The sequence below is a fragment of the Macaca fascicularis genome, chromosome 5, assembly GCF_037993035.2.
Source record: "Macaca fascicularis isolate 582-1 chromosome 5, T2T-MFA8v1.1".
Taxonomy (NCBI): Eukaryota; Metazoa; Chordata; class Mammalia; order Primates; family Cercopithecidae; genus Macaca; species Macaca fascicularis.
In genome coordinates this window covers 58,369,731-58,389,951 of record NC_088379.1, presented here as the reverse complement: position 1 = coordinate 58,389,951, position 20,221 = coordinate 58,369,731, and the positions used below count along the sequence as shown (strand labels likewise).

At 35.9% G+C, this 20,221-nt stretch overlaps 1 protein-coding gene across 4 annotated transcripts in view; it reads right to left on the bottom strand.

The window, feature by feature from the left end:
* RCHY1 (ring finger and CHY zinc finger domain containing 1) overlaps positions 1-20,221 on the bottom strand; it is a 41,519-nt gene that overhangs the window by 19,615 nt on the left and 1,683 nt on the right. For 2 of the 4 annotated variants that reach the window (XM_005555044.4, XM_005555045.5), the window contains exons 2-3: positions 16,762-16,881; positions 16,401-16,516 (exon numbers count right to left, since the gene is read on the bottom strand). The exons of the other annotated variants lie outside the window; for them this stretch is intronic. In XM_005555044.4, the coding sequence (XP_005555101.1) occupies positions 16,401-16,516; positions 16,762-16,881 (236 nt within the window). The remainder of the gene's footprint in view (positions 1-16,400; positions 16,517-16,761; positions 16,882-20,221) is intronic. 4 annotated transcript variants of the gene reach the window in all.

Genomic DNA, 20,221 nt, shown 5'->3' with positions numbered 1-20,221 from the left:
GCTTTCTCTTGTGGGCATGTAGTGCTATAAATTTCCCTCTACACACTGCTTTAAATGTGTCCCAGAGATTCTGGTATGTTGTATCTTTGTTCTCATTGGTTTCAAAGAACATCTTTATTTCTGCCTTCATTTCTTTATGTACCCAGTATTCATTCAGGAGCAGGCTGTTCAGTTTCCATGTAGTTGAGCGGTTTTGAGTGAGTTTCTTACTCCTGAGTTCTAGTTTGATTGCACTTGGTCTGAGAGACAGTTTGTTATAATTTCTGTTCTTTTACACTTGCTGAGGAGTGCTTTATTTCCAACTATGTGGTCAATTTTGGAATAAGTGTGATGTGGTGCTAAGAATGTATATTCTGTTGATTTGGGGTGGAGAGTTCTGTAGATCTCTATTAGGTCCGCTTGGTGCAGAGTTGAGTTCAATTCCTGGATATCCTTAACTTTCTGTCTCGTTGATCTGTCTAATGTTGACAGTAGGGTGTTAAAGTCTCCCATTATTATTGTGTGGGAGTCTATGTCTCTTTGTAAGTCTCTAAGGACTTGCTTTATGAATCTGGGTGCTCCTGTATTGGGTGCATTTATGTTTAGGATAGTTAGCTCTTCTTGTTGAATTGATCACTTTACCATTACGTAATGGCCTTCTTTGTCTCTTTTGATCTTTGCTGGTTTAAAGTCTGTTTTATCAGAGACTAGGATTGCAACCCCTGCCTTTTTTTGTTTTCCATTTGCTCGGTAGAACTTCCTTCATCCCTTTATTTTGAGCCTATGTATGTCTCTGTATGTGACATGGGTCTCCTGAATACAGCACACTGATCGGTCTTGACTCTTTATCCAATTTGCCAGTCTGTGTCTTTTAATTGGAGCATTTGGCCCATTTCCATTTAAGGTTAATATTGCTATGTGTGAATCTGATCCTGTCATTATGATGTTAGCTGGTTGTTTTGCTCATTAGTTGATGCAGTTTCTTCCTAGCATCGATCGTCTTTACAATTTGGCATGTTTTTGCAGTGGCTGGTATTGGTTGTTCCTTTCCATGTTTAGCGCTTCCTTCAGGAGCTCTTGTAGGGCAGGCCTGGTGGTGACAAAATCTCTCAGCATTTGCTTGTCTGTAAAGGATTTTATTTTTCCTTCACTTATGAAGCTTACCTTGGCTGGATATGAAATTCTGGGTTGAAAATTCTTTTCTTTAAGAATGTTGAATATTGGCCCCCACTCTCTTCTGGCTTAGAGAGTTTCTGCCGTGAGATCCGCTGTTAGTCTGATGGGCCTCCCTTTGTGGGTAACCCAACCTTTCTCTCTGGCTGCCCTTAACATTTTTTCCTTCATTTCAACTTTGGTGAATCTGACAATTGTTGAGTCTTGGAGTTGCTCTTCTCGAGGAGAATCTTTGTGGCGTTCTCTGTATTTCCTGAATTTGAATGTCAGCATACCTTGCTAGGTTGGGGAAGTTCTCCTGGATAATATCCTGCAGAGTGCTTCCCGACTTGGTTCCATTCTTCCTGTCACTTTCAGGTACACCAATCAGTCATAGATATGGCCTTTTCACATAGTCCCGTATTTCTTGGAGGCTTTGTTCATTTCTTTTTACTCTTTTTTCTCTAAACTTCTCTTCTTCCTTCATTTCATTCATTTGATCTTCAATCACTGATACCCTTTCTTCCAGTTGATTGAATTGGTTACTGAAGCTTTTGCATTCGTCACGTAGTTCTTGTGCCATGGTTTTCAGCTCCATCAGGTCATTTAAGGAATTCTCTACATTGGTTATTCTAGTCAGCCATTCGTCTAATGTTTTTTCAAGGTTTTTAGCTTCTTTGCGATGGGTTCAAACTTCCTCCTTTAGCTTGGAGAAGTTTGATCGTCTGAAGCCCTCTTCTCTCAACTCGTCAAAGTCATTCTCTGTCCAGCTTTTTTCCATTGCTGGTGAGGAACTGTGTTCCTTTGGAGGGGGAGAGGTGCTCTGATTTTTAGAATTTTCAGCTTTTCTGCTCTGTTTTTTCCCCATCTTTGTGGTTTTATCTACCTTTGGTCTTTGATGATGGTGATGTACAGAAGGGGTTTTGGTGTGGATGTCCTTTCTGTTTGTTAGTTTTCCTTCTAACAGTCAGGACCCTCAGCTGCAGGTCTGTTGGAGTTTGCTGGAGGTCCACTCCAGACCCTATTTGCCTGGGTATCAGCAGCAGAGACTGCAGAATAGTGAATATTGCTGAACAGCAAATGTTACTGCCTGATCGTTCCTCTGGAAGCTTCGTCTCAGAGGGGTACCTGGTCATTCTTTTTAATAGCTACATTAATGGCATGGATGTATACTAATTTTTTTAAATATTCCCTCATTGATATAATTTATGATCTTTAATTGCTACAATGATACAATAAACATCCTTGTCCAGACATCACTTAGTTCACATGTTATTTTTTTACAAGATTCCTAGAAGTGAAACTACTGAGTCAGAAGATATTGCAACATTGTGATACTGCCAAACTGACCTCCAAATAGACAGTACCAATTTATACTTCCACCAACACTGCATGAGAGTAACCATGTTCCCCACACTTTGGCTAACAATGGTACTTGTATTAAATAGACAAACAAAAGATGTCATTTTAATTTGCATTTCGCAAATTATGAGACAGGGAATGTACATTAATGTTTATGAACTACTTGGATTTCTCTGTAGATTGTTCATATGCTCTGTCCATTTTTCTACTAAAGTATTTGTTTTTAACCAATTTACAGGTAAAAAATATATCGTGAATATTAGTTTTTTCATTTATATAATGAATATCAATATTTTCATTTGCATATATTATATTTACATATCACGAATATCAATTTTTGTTTGCATATTTATATTTACTTTTCTGGTCTGTGATTTCTCTTAACTTTGTCATATGGTCATTTTTGATTACTATGTAGTAAAAAGCCATCAATATTTTCCTGTATAGCTTATGCTTTCTGCCTCGTTTAGCAAAGACTTTTATAACCTATAGATCATAAACAGACTCTCCTATGTATGCTTCTAGTACTTACAGCTTTTCATTTTTATATTTTTCTTTAATCCATTTGAAATTTGTTACGTATGCCAAGGTTAGATTGCTACTTGTCCCTAAATTTCTATTCTCCACTTCTACAATAATAGGACATTTAGCTAGGCAATGAGCTATTCAGAACTGTCCTGAATAAAGACTATTTTCCAACATACCTGGAGGTTGGGAACAGAAGAGATACATGAAAATTCTGCACTGTGCCCTTAAGAGGAAAAATATGCCTTCCCTTCACGTAACTGTAGCCTTTCTACAGACCAGAATATGAAGCATTTTAGACTACAGAGACAAGAAAATACCTTGTGGATGACAAGGCAAAAAAACAAGAAAAGCCGGAGTTCCTGTTTAGCTACAAAACTCAGACTTTTCCATGAGAAATGAACTTCTGCCTTTCTTGAACCACCATTACTTTGGGTTTCTGTCACAAGATGCTAAATCCATATTCTAATGAATACAGTTTGAAGAGTCAATTTTTGGTTTCTGAATGGATAATCAACTATCTTAACACTACCCTTTCCTGATTTGAAATGTCACTTTTGCCATAAATTCATATGTATAAATATTTGTCTGTGTATACACACACACACACACACACTCTATGTTTGTCCATTTATCTATTTGTCTGTTCTGGCACAAATAGTAAACTATTTGAATTACTATAGATTTATCATGTTTTGATATATGGAATGGCAATCCACTCTTCGTTGTCCTTCCTTCAAACTTTACTCAGCTATTGTGAATTTTCTCTTACAAATGAACGTTAGAATAGCCTGTCAAACTCCATAAGTAAAACCCCGCAGGGAAGTTTCCACTACTGCCAAAGATAGAATAACCCAAGATCAGATCTACCCTCCCATCTGAAACAATAATGACAAAAGACAGAATACATGAAACAGCAGTTTCACTGAACATCAAGCAACAACACAGAGTGATCTGTGAGAGACAACAAACAAAGTAAATGAACTCTAACTGACATCATGATTGAAATGATGAGCTGAGAGAGTCTAGAGAAACCAACAGTCTAAACTGTTTCCAAGCAACTTAACTGCATCCCAAAACAAAGCTCAAGAAGATTTATAGGAATACAAAAATATCCAGCACTAAACATGGTTAAAAAAAAAAAAGAAAAAGAAAAACTCGTATCTGATATCCAACCCACAATAACCAGGCAGCAAGGAGGCAGAAAAACACAACCAAAATGAGAAGAATAATCAACCCATCAACCCAGAACTGACAGATATGTTAAAATAGAGGGCATTAAAAGTTATTATAACTGTATACCATTACATTTAAAAAGCAGTAAAATATGGAAAATATGTTTAAAGACCCAAATCAAACTTCTAGACATAAAAACTACAAGGTCTGAGATTTAAAAATACACTGATGAAATTAATGGCAAGTTTGATATTGCTAACAAAAAGGTTAGTCAACTTGAAGGCACAGTAACAGAAACTATGGGAAATGAAATAGGAAGAAAACGGAATTTTTTTTTTAATGACAGAGCATGAGTAAGCTGTGAGACAACTTCAAGCAACCTAATACACATGTGTTCAGTTGAGCCTAACACTGCCTCTTACATATTTTAAGTTCATCCTAAAGGCTTTGTTCTGTAACCTAACCGGATGTGTTTACATATAGTAACCTACTCTTGTACCAATCAATCACCAAGTTTCAGCCAATCACAGGCAGTCCTCTGTTCAAACTGTGTTCAAATAAGGCAAATGCTGAGCTGTAACCAATCCAGTTGTTTCCGTACCTTACTCATTTTCTGTCTGTCACTTTCCTTTTTCTGTCCATAAATCCTCTCTGACCACATGGCAGAGCCAATGTTGGTCTGAACCTATTATCATTTTGGGGCTACCCAACTTGCAAATCATTCTTTGCTCAATTAAAGTCTGTTAAGTTTAATTTGTCTTAAGTTTTTCTTTTAACACATGCAATTGCAGATCCCTAAGGTAGGAAGCAGGGGAAGGGGAGGACTGAAAAAACTTCTGAAATAGTAATAGCCAAAATTTTCCTGAAATTAATGAAAAAAACTATAAACCAATGGATTCAAAAGGCTCAACAAACCCTAAGCACAAGCAACATGAAGAAAACTATACAATGGAACGTCATAATCTAATTGTCAAAACCAGAGACAAAGAAAAAATCTTAAAAGCAGCCATTAAAAAAAAAAAAAAAAAAAAAAGGAAAGACGTGCACAGAAGAAAAATAAAGATGACTGGATTACCCCCGGGACAGACTTCACAAACTCAAAATTGGTAAGAGGAAAGAAATAATAAAGAGCAGAGCAGAAAAAAAATGACAGTGAGATTAAAAACACAATACAAAAGACCAATAAAACAAAAGCTGGTGTTTTGGAAAAGATAAAATCAAAACAAATTTAATAGACTATGATGAAAAGAAAACCAGAAACAAAAGAGAAGACATAAGAACTCATATCACAGAAATACAAAGATAGATACTATTACGAACAATTATATGACCACAAATTGGAAAACCTAGAATAGATAAATTCCTGGACACATCCAACCTTCCAAGATTGAACCACAAAAAAACAGAAAACCTCAATAAGCCAGTAACAAGTAATGAGATTGGAGCCATGACAAAACGTTTCACATCAAAGAAAAGTCCACAACCTGATGGCTTCACTGCTGAATTATAAGAAAGGAAGGAAGGAAGAGAAGGAAGAGAAAGAAAAGAAATCCTAAAGTTTATACGGAGCCACAAAAGACCCTGATAGTCAAAGCAATCCTGAGAAAAAAAAACAAAACTGGAGACATTTCACACTACCTAACTTCAAAATATACTACAAAGCTATTGTAACCAAATCAGCATGGTACTGGCATAAAAAGAGACAAACAGGCCAATTATATAGAACAGAGAACCCACATATAAATGTATGCATTTACAGCTAACTCATATTCAAGAAAGGTGCTAAAAATGTACAATGGAAAAAGGACAATCTCTTCAATAAATGGTGCAGAAAAAAAACAGGATAAACACATGTAGAAGAATGAAACTAGATGCCTATCTCTCACCATACAGAGAAATCAAATCAAAATGGATTAAAGACTTAAAAACCTAAGACCTGAAATTATAAAACGTGTGAAAAAAAACACTGGGGAAACTCTCCAGGACACTGATCTTGCAAAGATTTTTTGTGTAAGATCTCAAAAGCACACACAACGGAAACAAAAATAGACAAGACAGAATTACATCAAGCTAAAAAGCTTCTGCACAGCACAGAAACAAACAACAAAGTGAAGAGACAACCCACAGAATGAGAGAAACTATTTGCAAACTATCTACCTGACAAGGAATTAATAACCAGAATATATAAAAAGCTCAGACAACTTAATAACAAAAAAATAAATAATCTGATTTAAAAATAGTCCAAAGACCTGGTGCAGTCATTTCTCAAAAGACAAACAAATGACCAACAGGTACATGAGAAAATACTCAACATCACTATCATCAGAGAAACGAAGTCAAAACCACAATGAGGTATCATCACATCCCAGTTAGAATGGCTTATATCATAAAAGACAGGGAATAACAGATGCTGGTGAGGATACAGAGAAAGTGGAACCCTTGTATACTATTTGTGGAAATATAAATTAATACAGCCACTGTGGCAATCTGTATGGAGATTCCTCAAAAAGACTAAACATAGAGCACTATATGATCTAGCAAGTCCACTACAAGTACATATCTAAGGGGAAATCAGTATATCAAAGGGTATCTGCACTCCCATGTTTTACTGCAGCACTATTCACAATAGTCAAAATATGGAATCAACCTTAGTATCCATCAGTGGATGAATGGATAAAGAAAATATGGTATATGTACATTATGGTATATTATTCAGCCATTAAAAAGAATGAAATCCTGTCATTTACAGCAACATGGATAGGATGGGTCATTACATTAAGTGAAACAAGCCAATCACAGGAAGACAAATATCACAACTTCTCAATCATATGTGGGAGCCAAAAACTGGATGTCATGAAGATAGAGACTAGGCTGGAAGATACCAGAAGCCAACAAGGGTAGGAAGGATGGGGCGGAGGAGGGGATGAAGAAAGGTTGATTAATGGATACAAATATACACTTAGAAGAAACAAGCCCTGGTGTTTGATGGATCAGTAGGGTGACTATGGTTTACATTAATTGATTATACATTTCAAACTAGCTAAAAGAGAATTCAAATGTTTCTAGTATAAATTTTTAAGCCTGGGCAACATGGGGAAACCCCATCTCCACAAAAAATTAGCTGGGCATGGTGGCACATGCCTATAGTCCCAGCTACCCAGGAGGCTGAGGTGGGAGAATCACATAAACCTGGGAGGTCGAGGCTGCAGTGAGACATGATCGTGCCATTGCACTCTAGCCTGGGCAACAGAGCAAGACCCTTTCTCAAAAAACAATAAATATTTAAGGTAATGGATAACCCAATTACCCTGATTTGATTATATGAATGCACTGAATTACCACATGTAGTCCAAAAATATGTACATCTAATACATGTCAATAAAAATAAGGATAATCAGAACACAGCAACCACTTCTGCTACGCAAATCTGTCTTATAATAATCTCTGGTGCTTAATAACAATGAGAAACCGGTTATTTCCTCACTTTTTAAAAAGCTCATTCTTGTACATTACAGTAAGGACATATGTCCATTACCAAAAAATTAAGACCAGACGTTTGCTCGTATTTACCGAAAACTAAACCCCATCTTTAGGGCACGTCAGTCTTAGAGAAACATAGCCACAGTCCAAAGATAATCTGTAACTATAATCAAGATATTTTAAAATGTAAATCAGGAATAATACACAATTAAACTCTGTAAGAAGCACTTGATTTGCTTACAGTGATTCTTGCCTAAGGATGAACAGCAATTTTTCAAGCCCACACCTCCAGATGAGAGTCACATATATCTTAGATGAAGCAACAGGGTCAAGAGTAGAAATTTTAGTAGGAGAGCTATGCCAAGAAGATCTATTCATCCTTGCCTTATAGATTTATTTAATGAACTAAAAGCAGTGACAAACTTTCACGATATACCTAAGACAAAAATGTTTAATTCCCAAAAAAGACTTGGTGCAAAAGACTATCAAGTACGTACAGCTCCAAAAAGACTGATTTTCAGACAAAAATACAGGAATTAATACATTCAAATAACATGATTTTTTTTAAAGTTACCATGAAAGGATAAAGAGTTTTCAACTCTAACCAGTTGCTTAATATATATATTTGAAATTGATATATAATATATATAACAAAATATATAATACATATTTTATATATATTATATATAATAAAATATATGTATATTATATATATATTAGACAGAGTTTTGCTCTTGTTGCCCAGGCTGGAGTGCAATGGCACGATTTTGGCTCACTGCAACCTCCGCCTCCCAGTTTCAAGCGATTCTCCTGCCTCAGCCTCCCGAATAGCTGGGATTACAGACATACACCACCACGCCCGGCTAATTTTGTATTTTTAGTAGAGACAGGGTTTTTCCATGTTGGTCAGGCTGGTCTCAAACTCCCAACCTCAGGTGGTCCGCCTGCCTCGGCCTCCCAAACTGCTAGGATTAGAGGTGTGAGTCACCATGCCCAGCTCTTTTAATATTTTTATTATTTAAAAAACAATAGTCATTATTGATGATCATATATCATTTGACTAAAGACAGTATTTGTCAATCTCAATCAATTTTGCTTCCAATATCTTTTGGCAGATTTTTTAAAAACCAAAAGAACTCAAAAATCCTCGAGGGTAATTTTTTAGTATGCCATATGCACTCATTAAAAGTAACTGCAGAAAATAAACATTTCAAATATTTTCGAACAATGACAAAAGATAAAATGCCTCCTAAAATACCTACTTGAAGTGAACATAATTATTTGTCTATAACCTGAGTCACATAATAATACCCAGTAACATAAAATATAAAACAACTTTTCTATTTGAAAATTCTCTTATTCTATACATTAAACATCTCCTAATTATGTTCCACTGAACATGAAAAGGATTCTATAATCAAATAGTTATTAGAAACAATACACTTGGATATTTGCACTGTACAATTAACAAGTTAAAAGTTCTGAAAAGGCCTGATGCAGTGGCTCATGCCTGTAATCCCAGCACTTCCGGAGGCCAAGGTGGGAGGATCACCTGAGGTAGGGAGTTCAAGACCAGCCTGACCAACATGGAGAAACCCCATCTCTATGAAAAATACAAAATTTGCCAGGCGTGGTGGCACATGCCTGTAATCCCAGCTACTCGGGATGCTTGAGGCAGGAGAATCTCTTGAACCCAGAAGGCAGAGGTTTCAGTGAGCCAAGATAGTGCCGTTTTACTCCAGCCTGGACAACAAGAGCAAAACTCTGTCTCAAAAAAAGAAAGTTCTGAGAAGGGATTTTAATTAAACTCAGCATTTAACAAATCTTTATGACTGCAAAAGCCTTTTTTAAACAATATCCACTCTGTACCCTGGTCTAGTTCTTTTTTTAATCAATTGTTTTAAAGATGAATATATTATGACATTTATTCTTTCTTTAGAAATCTTCCAAGGAAGAAAATCTGCTTTTTATTTAATAGAATAAACTCATTCTATTCTGTTTGCAATTACCATATGGGTCCATTGAACGCTTTTATAAATCTGATACATTATGGTACCTTAATAATCTTATTTTTCCTAATTTTGGTATTTCAGTAACCTAGGAATCCTTTCACATTAATTATCAATTGTTCCCAACTATCCTAACAAGAAGACTAAAATGCAAAGCATGGTAGAAAGACCTTTCATGTGGAAACACGAAAGAACGACATGAAATAATCACTAATGCATAATCCTTCAGTTTTCTTTCCATACTGCTCAAAGTATTACATCATCTTTCCAGAAGGCATTAAAGAGTCTGCAGATACCTTCTTTGTAGTTCTCCTTGAACACAGTTGAGAAATCAGAATTTTTCATTTTTCACAAATAGAAAAAAAAAGACAGGAAATTTTAGATGAAGTAGAAGATAAATGCAAAAAGGCAGATAACCACTCTAGACTAGAAGGTTCTCCACCTAGGCAATATTTACATTTTGAACCAGATAATACTTTGTGGCAGGAAAGTATCTTGCACATTATAGGATGTTTAGTAGCATCCCTGGTCTCTATCCAGTAGATATCATTAGCATCCACTACCCCTCACCCCCTGGTTACAACAGCTGAAAATGTCTCCAGGCATTGCCAGATATCACCTAGGAAAAAACTGTCCCCAGTTGAGAACCAGTGCTCTGGTGATGGTGAATATAATGATGGTGAAATCAATCCTATAAGAAATAAATCAGATTACGATTTTCAGATGATGTACTATATGAACGGTCTCACTGAAAAAAAGGAATGAACAATATATCTCTAAGGACAAAAAGAAAATATGGTGGCCGGGCGCAGTGGCTCACGCCTGTAATTCCAGCACTTTGGGAGGCCAAGGCGGACGGATCACGAGGTCAGGAGATCAAGACCATCCTGGCTAACAGAGTGAAGCGCCATCCCTACTAAACATACAAAAATTAACCAGGCATGGTGGCGAGTGCCTGTAATCCCAGCTACTCGGGAGGCTGAGGCAGGAGAACTGCTTGAACCCAAGAGGCGGAGGTTGCAGTGAGCCAACATTACGCCACTGCGCTCCAGTGTGGGTGACAGAGCAAGACTCAAAAAAAAAAATTAAAAAAAAAAAAAAAATGGTATCTTCACTTAGTCATTTACTAGGAAGGATTTCAAATTACATTATTTCATGACAAAAACCTGGACCATCCTATTTTGCTAAAAGGATGTGTGTAATATTCTTCCATCTTTTATGATGTTTGTACACCAAACTTTACTTAATATGGTTCGTAAGTGGACAAACGTTGAAAGCAGGTACATACGTAAAAGTACTTAGAAGGAAACAGATGATGTAAAAATGAAAAAAATTCATCAAAACGTTTTGCAATTACAAAGCATGCAATTATGAAGAAAGTCATCTTTTCTTCAACCAAATTATGACTCTCAAACTTCTCAAATGGATTTGAATTTGGTAATGTATGTACAGAAGTAATGATAAGCCAACACTTATTAGTTGTGTATCTGAGATCTGGAATTAGTATTGCATTCTGATGATGCAAATACAAGAAGAACCAGAAGTAATTACAAGCTAGAACCTATCAGAAATGTGTCTAAAATCTAGAATCAGTTATTTACATGATGCACACGTGCCAGATTCAAGCATGACAACTGACAAGTAAATACAGTTGACCCTTGAACAACATAAATTTGAAGTACACAAGCCTACTTATAAGCAGATTTTCTTCTACCTCTGTCACCCCTGAGATAGCAAAGCCAATCTCCCTTCTTCCTCTTTTCAGCCTACTCAACATGAAGAAGGATGAAGACCTTTATGATGATCCATTTCCACTTTATGAACAGTTAACATATTTTATCCTTATGATTATCCTAATATTTTTCTCTAGTTTATTGTAAGAATATAGTATATAACATATAATACATGTAACATACAAAATATGTATTAATTCACTGTTTGTATTATTGGTAAGACTTTCAGTCAGTAGCAGGCTATTAGTAGTTAAGTTGTGGGGAGTTGAAAGTTACACTCAGATTTTCAACTGAGCTGGCAGTTGGTGCCCTTAACCCCCACATTGTTCAAGGGTCAACTGCAGTTACAAAGGACACTGACATATTTGAGCACACATTATCTTCAACTTGAAATACATGGAATTAAAATTTGGGTTTGTAGTGTTCAAATTCTTAGTAAAATTTCCAATGAAGTTGTTTTTCACTACCCTTTATTCTTTCGTCTGCATATTATTCATAAAAGGGCTTTAAAATATTTTCTAAAATAAAAAGAATCCATTATACTTAAATAGTAAATAGTAATGACTAATTTTTCTAGTATATTCAGGGTTATCATAATACTGAAAACACTGCCAAAGATATACTGCCTACACATTACTGTGCACCTACTGTATATAAGGCAGTGGTCACCAACCTTTTTGGCACCAGGGACTGGTTTCATGGAAGACAATTTTTCCATGGACCGAGGTTGGGGGATGGTTTCGGGATGAAACTGTTCCACCTCAGATAATCAGGCATTAGATTCTCATAAGGAGACACAACCTAGATACCTTGCATACACAGTTCACAATAGGGTTTGTGCTCCCATGAGAATCTAATGCCACCACTGATGTGACAGGAGCATGAGAATCTAATGCCACCACTGATGTGACAGGAAGCAGAGCTCAGACAGCAATGCTCGATCACCCACCACTCACCCGCTGCTGTGTAGCTCAGTTCCTAACAGGGCATGCACCAGAATCCACGCCCCAAGCACTGGGGACCCTGACATAAAGCACCCCCAGGTATAGAAATTTAAAATATGAAAATACCATGATCTCATGAAGTTTAATATTTACCATGTAGCATGAGATGTGTACTTTGCAGTAACAATAACTTGAAAGTCAATAAATCAACTAATAAAAGAGGGTATGATTTTCTTGGTTGTGTATGGTAATTAGAAGCTATGTGTAGATGTGATATACAAAATAACACTACAAAAGTGAAAATTAATTAGAGTTAATTAATCAAATAGGATGACTCTTAGAAACAGGGCTCAGTTTAAAAAAAAAAAAAAAAAAAAGCAAGAAAGGCCATATAGCCGGGCGCGGTGGCTCAAGCCTATAATCCTAGCACTTTGGGAGGCCGAGATGGGTGGATCACGAGGTCAGGAGATCGAGACCATCCTGGCTAACACGGTGAAACCCCGTCTCTACTAAAAATACAAAAAAAATTAGCCGGGCATGGTGGCGGGCGCCTGTAGTCCCAGCTACACGGGAGGCTGAGGCAGGAGAATGGCGTAAACCCGGGAGGCGGAGCTTGCAGGGAGCTCAGATCCAGCCACTGCACTCCAGCCCAGGCGACAGAGCAAGACTCCGTCTCAAAAAAAAAAAAAGAAAGGCCATATATATGATTTTTAAAATAAGCAAAACGAAACATATATTATACCTTCTACTTCCACAATGACGAAGTAGCTTCTATAGGACTAAAACTCTTACTGAGAACTAGAAAAACTCAATTTAAAGAAAACAAACAAGTTGTTTACAAGTAGTAAAGCACAACTAAGTGCTTGAAGGGCAAAGATATCAGAGAGAAAGGAAATACACTGAGGCAAAGTCAATAGTCTCTACTTCTTTCTTCCTTGAAAGATTTTTAGACCCTAAACTGTGTTGTGACAAGCTAAGAAACAGAGAGCAACAGGTAAGAGCCTAAGAAACTGAGTAAATCCTCTGAAAGTATTCCTATGCTAGGGGGCCAAAATTTGGAGTCCAGGTTCCACCACAAAAGAGATGGGCCTGGTAAGCAACCCTAGCTTTAAGTCAAGATCTCCAAGGGACCAAGTCCTAGGAGCATAAGAATAAAGGGGGAAAAAGAAAAAACAAAATAGAACAGGACATACAAAAAAAACAAAAATTAGACTCTAATCATATCAATGCTAAATTGGATTAAGGTTATCCATCCCTACATTAACTACCTTCTGAAAGAAAAATAAATTCTCTCTGGAAAAAAAAAATAGCTTCCAGAGCTTAACAAATTTTTACATATTATGTCCAACAATCAACTAAAAAAAAAAAAATCAAGCATGTCAAAAGGCAGAACCAAACACCAACGGGGAAAAAAGAGAAAACAAAACCTACCCATAGGTAATCAAGATATTAGAGTCATAAGGCACAGCCCTTTAAATTATGTGATCAATACATTCAAAGAAAAAAAAGGTAAAGAATTTCACCTGACAACTGGAAAATAACAAGAATGAAGATTCGATATAAATTTCATAGATAAATAAATAAATAAATAGATAACTTGGTAGGCTTAACAGCAGATTCAACACAGCAGAATAGAGACCTGGAAGATAATCCGTGGAAAGTGTCCAATTTAAGCATAAAGAAAATCAAAGTAGGAGAAATACATGTAAAAAAAAAAGAGATATGGGATGTAGTAAAAAGATCTATGGAATGGAGTCTTAGAAGAGGTGGGAAAATGGTAAAGAAACATTATCTGAACAGAAACTGGTCAAAAATATTCCAAAATTGACAGAAGACATCAAGCCACAGATTCAAGAAATGCTACAAACCCCAAGCCAGATAAATATTACACTCAATCAAACCTGGACACATGGAAAAAATGCTAACAACTTAAAAAACAGCAAGAGGAGGATAAAAGACACTTTACTTTCAAAGAAGCAATAATAATCCTGAGAGGTGAAATTTTTTTTTTTTTTTTTTGAGACAGAGTCTCGCTCTGTCGCCCAGGCTGGTGTGCAGTGGCCGGATCTCAGCTCACTGCAAGCTCCGCCTCCCGGGTTTACGCCATTCTCCTGCCTCAGCCTCCCGAGTAGCTGGGACTACAGGCGCCCGCCAGAGAGGTGATATTTTTAAACAGAAACCATGGAACCAGAATATCTTTAAACTGTTGGAAGGTCAGGGGGAACCAACACCTGTAAACTTAGAATTCTACACCCAGCAAAAATATTCAAAAATGAAGGCAAAAGAAGACATTTTTCAGAAACAAAAAAAAAAAAAAAACTGAGAGAATGTATCATCAGCAGGACCTCACTAAAAGAAATACTAAAGACAGTTCTTCAAGCAGAAGAAAACTAACTCCAAAGACAATGCTGGAGACTTATAGGAAAGAAGGGCAATAGAAACGGTAAATATATAACAACAATAGCACTATATATAAAGACGCTTAGTGTTTAAGGTCCTAACATTATCCAAGAAGTGATAAACATATTATTCTAGTAAGCCAATGATGTATGTTATAATTTCTAGGATAACCACTAAGAAAATAATGGAAAAATGTATAACTAACAAGCCTATAGAGAATAAAAGCAAAATAGGAGAGCAGCGGATTAATCCAAAGAAGACAAGAAAGGAGAGGAAAAAAAGACAAATAATAAGGCAATAGAAACTACCAAAATTGTAGACTGAAACACAAATATATCCTAACTACATTAATAAAAAACAAACTACATACTCCAAGTAAAAGACAGTTTTATCTAACTGGATTGAAAAGTTAAAGCTCAACTATATGCTGTTTTACAAGGCACATGCCTTAAATGTAAGTGTACAAAAATGTTTACATGGAAAAGGATATACATGCAAAAACTCATCAAAAGAAAGCTGATACAGATACAGTAGAGCCTAGGGCAGGAAATATTACTAAAGATAAAAAGACACATTATATAATAATAAATGGGTCAATCATACAGGAAAATGTAATAATTTTAAGTATGTGACCACTGAAAGACATGGCCTTAAAACATATAAAACACAAAAGAACATATACTGTATGATTCAATTTATTAAAAACTTCCAAAAGTCAGCATACTGGTTACCTTTGGGGAAGTGTATTAATTTGAAGGGGGCACACAGGAAGCTATGAAGGTGCTATGAATGTTCTGTTTCTTGATCTGGGTAGTGGTTACAAAGGTATGTTCATTTGTTAAAATTCATAAAGTCATTTGCTTATAATTTCTGTATATTTTGGTAGGTTGGTTATCCTTCCTTAAAAACAAATTATATTAAAAAAAAAAAAAAAAGGCAGGAAAGTGATTTAAAATATTTAAGACAGTGATTACCTCCAGCAGGGACAAGAAGAAAGGACTGAACATGGAACACCTTGGGCTTTGACAGTATTGGTTACACACCTTTCCTAAACTCAGGGGCTTATTCACTGTACTGTACTTTAGACACACTTTACATACATGCTTTAAAATACATCTAAAATACTTGAGTTTTTTTAAGAAAGAAAATAATTCCTTATACACCGACATGTCAACAGTAGCTTGTCTGCAGTTAGGCTGTAGGTTATTTTATTTTTATTATTTCTACTTTTCTGTTTTTTCCAATTTTTATAAAATTACCCTGTATTTGATAATTTTTTAAATCCTAATTTTTACAAAGGAAAAATTTATCCCAATTCTCTACCTCAGTTGCCCATAAAACACTTTACACAAAACATCTTTCATATTCCAAAGGTAAAATTCTAAAAAGCTATACAATAATTGATGGATAAATTAAATTATTAACAAGGTATGAATAAACTTTTTAGAATAGATATGTTCTATAGCTTGATTGTGCTGATAGTAAAAGAGATACCGGTATTTATAAAAACTCACTGAATTGGACACTTAAAATGAATGTATTTTATCAGATGTAAATTACACCTAAATAAAGTTGATTTTAAAAACAATTATTGCATATACATTAGAGGCAATTAGATAAGAACGTTTTACATACAGTACCTACAAATTCCACAGTTTTCACAGTGATACTGCTTCTTATCTTTGTCAAACAAATGGCATATATCACAATAATATTCTCCAAACAATGTGCTACATTCTTCACAAGTCTGTTGGGCCTAAAAAAGACACATAATTAAAAACTGCAATAAACTAACCAAAACATTTTGAGTTACCAATGGAATATCTACAACTTATGTTCAAGTATATACAGTTTATTTTTACAAGTTTGAAACACTTAAACCAAAGATACTGCTTATTCTAGAAGTTAAAGAAGTCTTATTTATAACACTTTTGATTAAATGTTTTCAAAGCACCTTAATACAGTTTTTAAAAAGCAAATAAAAATGTCATAAAATCTTACATGTTGAATTTTTTCACAGTTTATGCACTGCACTTCCTTCACTTTAAAGCGATCTAGTTGATGATCTTCATTGTTATCATGACACAAGCGGCAAGTATAAAGCTTGTCACAGCAAGGTGCCTAACCCCCATGAAGAAAAAAGACATATAGTAAGAAGCAAGAGAAACCAAGTGTGCAATGCAAAAAGAAAATTTCTTCCTCCTCCTCCTGGATGGAACTGAAAGATTACACCCAATAGATCAGCTGCTAAACTGATCCTAAACATAACATTTCACTAGTTTCTTGGCATATTTTATATTAATTTTTCCCTTCAACGTCACTATGTCTGTATGAAGTTGAACACAACTTTAAAACAAAAGAATTATGAAGGAAATCCCCAGATTTAAACACTAATCCCACAACACCTGATATGCTTTGGCTGTGTCCCCACCCAAATCTCAACTTGAAACGTATCTCCCAGAATTCCCACGTGTTGTGGGAGGGACTCAGTAGGAGGTAACTGAATCACGGGGGCCAGTCTCTCCCGTGCTAGTCCTGTGACAATGAATAAAATCTCATGAGGTCTAATGGGTTTATCAGGAGTTTCCGCTTTTGTTTCTTCCTCATTTTCTATTGCCACCACCATGTAAGAAGTGCCTTTCGTCTCCCGCCATGATTCTCAGGCCTCCCCAGCCATGTGGAACTGTAAGTCCAATTAAACCTCTTTTTCTTCCCAGTCTTGGATATGTCTTTATCAGCAGTGTGAAAACAGACTAATATAACACCCTAATTTCATTCTGAGCCTAAACAGCAAACAGGCAACCTCTTCTTACACATTTCCAGATAAATTCATTTACATTAAAAATAATAAAGATTATATTCTTATTTTACTAGCTTTTACTAATCACCAACCTCGTATCTAACATTGCAGAAAATGCAACAAATGTAAGAGATAGTCCTGGTTTTCATGCATGGCAAAGACTGCCAGTTGTTCACCAAAATATATCCTCTCCTTCCTAGGCACAATTGTTCAGCTCTATCAGACAGATGGCCATATGCCCTAAAACATGACAAAATGATACCAACAGAAAAATCTCGTCCCTGGAGTGACCACGTGGAACAAACCCCATCACCAATCTGCATCACTCGCCTTGGAATTGTTAAATGGGAAGAAATAAAACCTCTATTCTTCAATCTACATCACTGTTGGGTTTTTTCATTACAGCAATTTTACCATTACAAGTATATCAAGAGATTTCCAGGCCAGTGAGCTAACTCAATACTTTCCAATACACTGTGACCTTGCAGATCCACTCATTTCTGAAGGCTTCCTATGCCTTGACTTACCATAACGTAGTTCGCTCATTAAAGATTTTAACATTTAACTGGTTTCCTTTTTCTGCAACTCTCAGTCCTTGACTTTGTCATTTCCAATAACCTTGTCCTCCAACCCACTATTCTCATAGTTATACCGTAGAACAGTCATTCTCAAATGGTTTGGTCTCAGGATCCCCTCACACTTTTTAAAATTATTGAGAATCCCCAAGAGCTTTGGTTTATGTGGATTTTATCTATTGACATATACCATATCATAAATTAAAAAGGATAGGTTTTTAAAATATTACTTTTTAAAAGTAACAAACTCATTACTTGTTAACATAAATAACATATTTTGATGAAAAATAACTATATTTTTCCCCCCAAACAGCTTAATTCTTCTATCTGCTTATGCATTCAAACAGTTGTGGCTGAAGTACAAGAAGAAACTCTGGCCTCACACAAATATGTACACTGGAAAAGAAAGGAGTATTTTAATAGCCTTTTTGGAGAATTATGGACATTATTCTCTGATATTACACTAGAACAACTCTTAAAGGGTAGTTGCAACATGAAATCTGAAATCATATCAATGAACTTTTCTTCCTTGGTTACATTTAAATCTATTGATCTATCTTGCACTTCAAATGGATGTTTTCCTCATGCATTGGTCATCTGGAAAATACCAGTTCAGTGAGTTATTTACATCTTCTAAATGTTCACACATTTAACATTTAATATCAAAGTCTTTAGGTATTGAAGAAAATCTCACCAAAAAAAAAAGTCTTTTAAAAAAGCTTCCAATCTCTCAAAAGCTAATAAAAGTTTTCCAAAATTCTAATTTTTGTGTGAAAGCTTGAATTTTATCACTGGCAACAAATACTGTCATTTTCATTTGTAGTAAGTCTCACTTTTCTCCTTTTTGAGAAAATGTCTGCCAAACACCCAAATGTGAATGACTACAGTTTTTTCAAGTAAAAAAGTTGTTCCAGGAAAAAAAGCAACTAGTTCACTTTACAATCCAATTGCACAAGAGCTTTTCCTCAAGACAACCCTCTAATTTCAGTTTGCAGAAGGGTTTGATCAAAACTTCCCATGTCATTGAACGGCATATTAAAAAGACATATATTCAAGGGTTGAAATGTGATTAAAATTAATGATGTTACTGCTTTATCAACATTTTTAAGAGAAGCTGGCTTTTTAAAAAAACTATAGGTGTAGTATAGTTCAGTGCCACTGTCTTGATTCAAGCTAAGGTACTGGCAGTACTAAACAGTGCTTTTCCACCATCAGTGCGTGTGTCAACAGACTGAAAAAAAAACAAATATCTTAGTATTCACAGAAAGTAGTTTTGGCCTTGCAGACCCCCTGAAAGGACCTCGGGAATCCCCAGGGGTCCATTCACCACACTTTGAAAACCACTGCTACAGAACAACAGCGCACCCTCTCTGCATCTCAATTCCAAGCATGAAATTCTCTAACCATTAACTCCTCCCTAACTTACTCCAAGTCTCCCCTTGCAACACCCTAGTTCCCTTCTCTCTTCCTCTACACTCACGAATAACAATCCCAACCCTGGTTAAACCCTATTTGACTTACATCAGAAGCAGCTGAATATCACTAGAGAAAAAGCATCACCATTCTTGCTGGTTCATATGAAGTGGACACTTACTATCACGTTTCTCCAATCAATTCTGTCACTCTTCTAGCGTCTAAGACCTAAGACTTAGATGATCATTTCACTTCTCCTCTGGCTTTAAAACTCTAACAAATCTTTCTTCCTCCTTAACACTCTGCTGATGACCTTATTTCACTATAAAAACAGTAAACATACTTCCTGCTGATAGGCCTGAAAAGAATACCGTCCTATAATCTCTATTAACTTACTTGCAAATATACCTCATCCTCTGCCTTCCCTTACTAAGAACTGACAGTCTATGTTTCTAAGGCCAACTTCTTCACTTGTGCACTGGATTTCATACCCTTTGGCTACTCAAGGACAATGCCCTTACAGTTTTCTCTCCCTCTCCTGCATTATAAAACGTTCTCACTCTATTGTATCATTTACTAGAATATACAAACATGCTGTAATAGTTCCTCTCTTAAAGAGGAAAAAATATGGTGCCACATCTCCCAGCAACCACACCTTATTATTTGCTCCCCT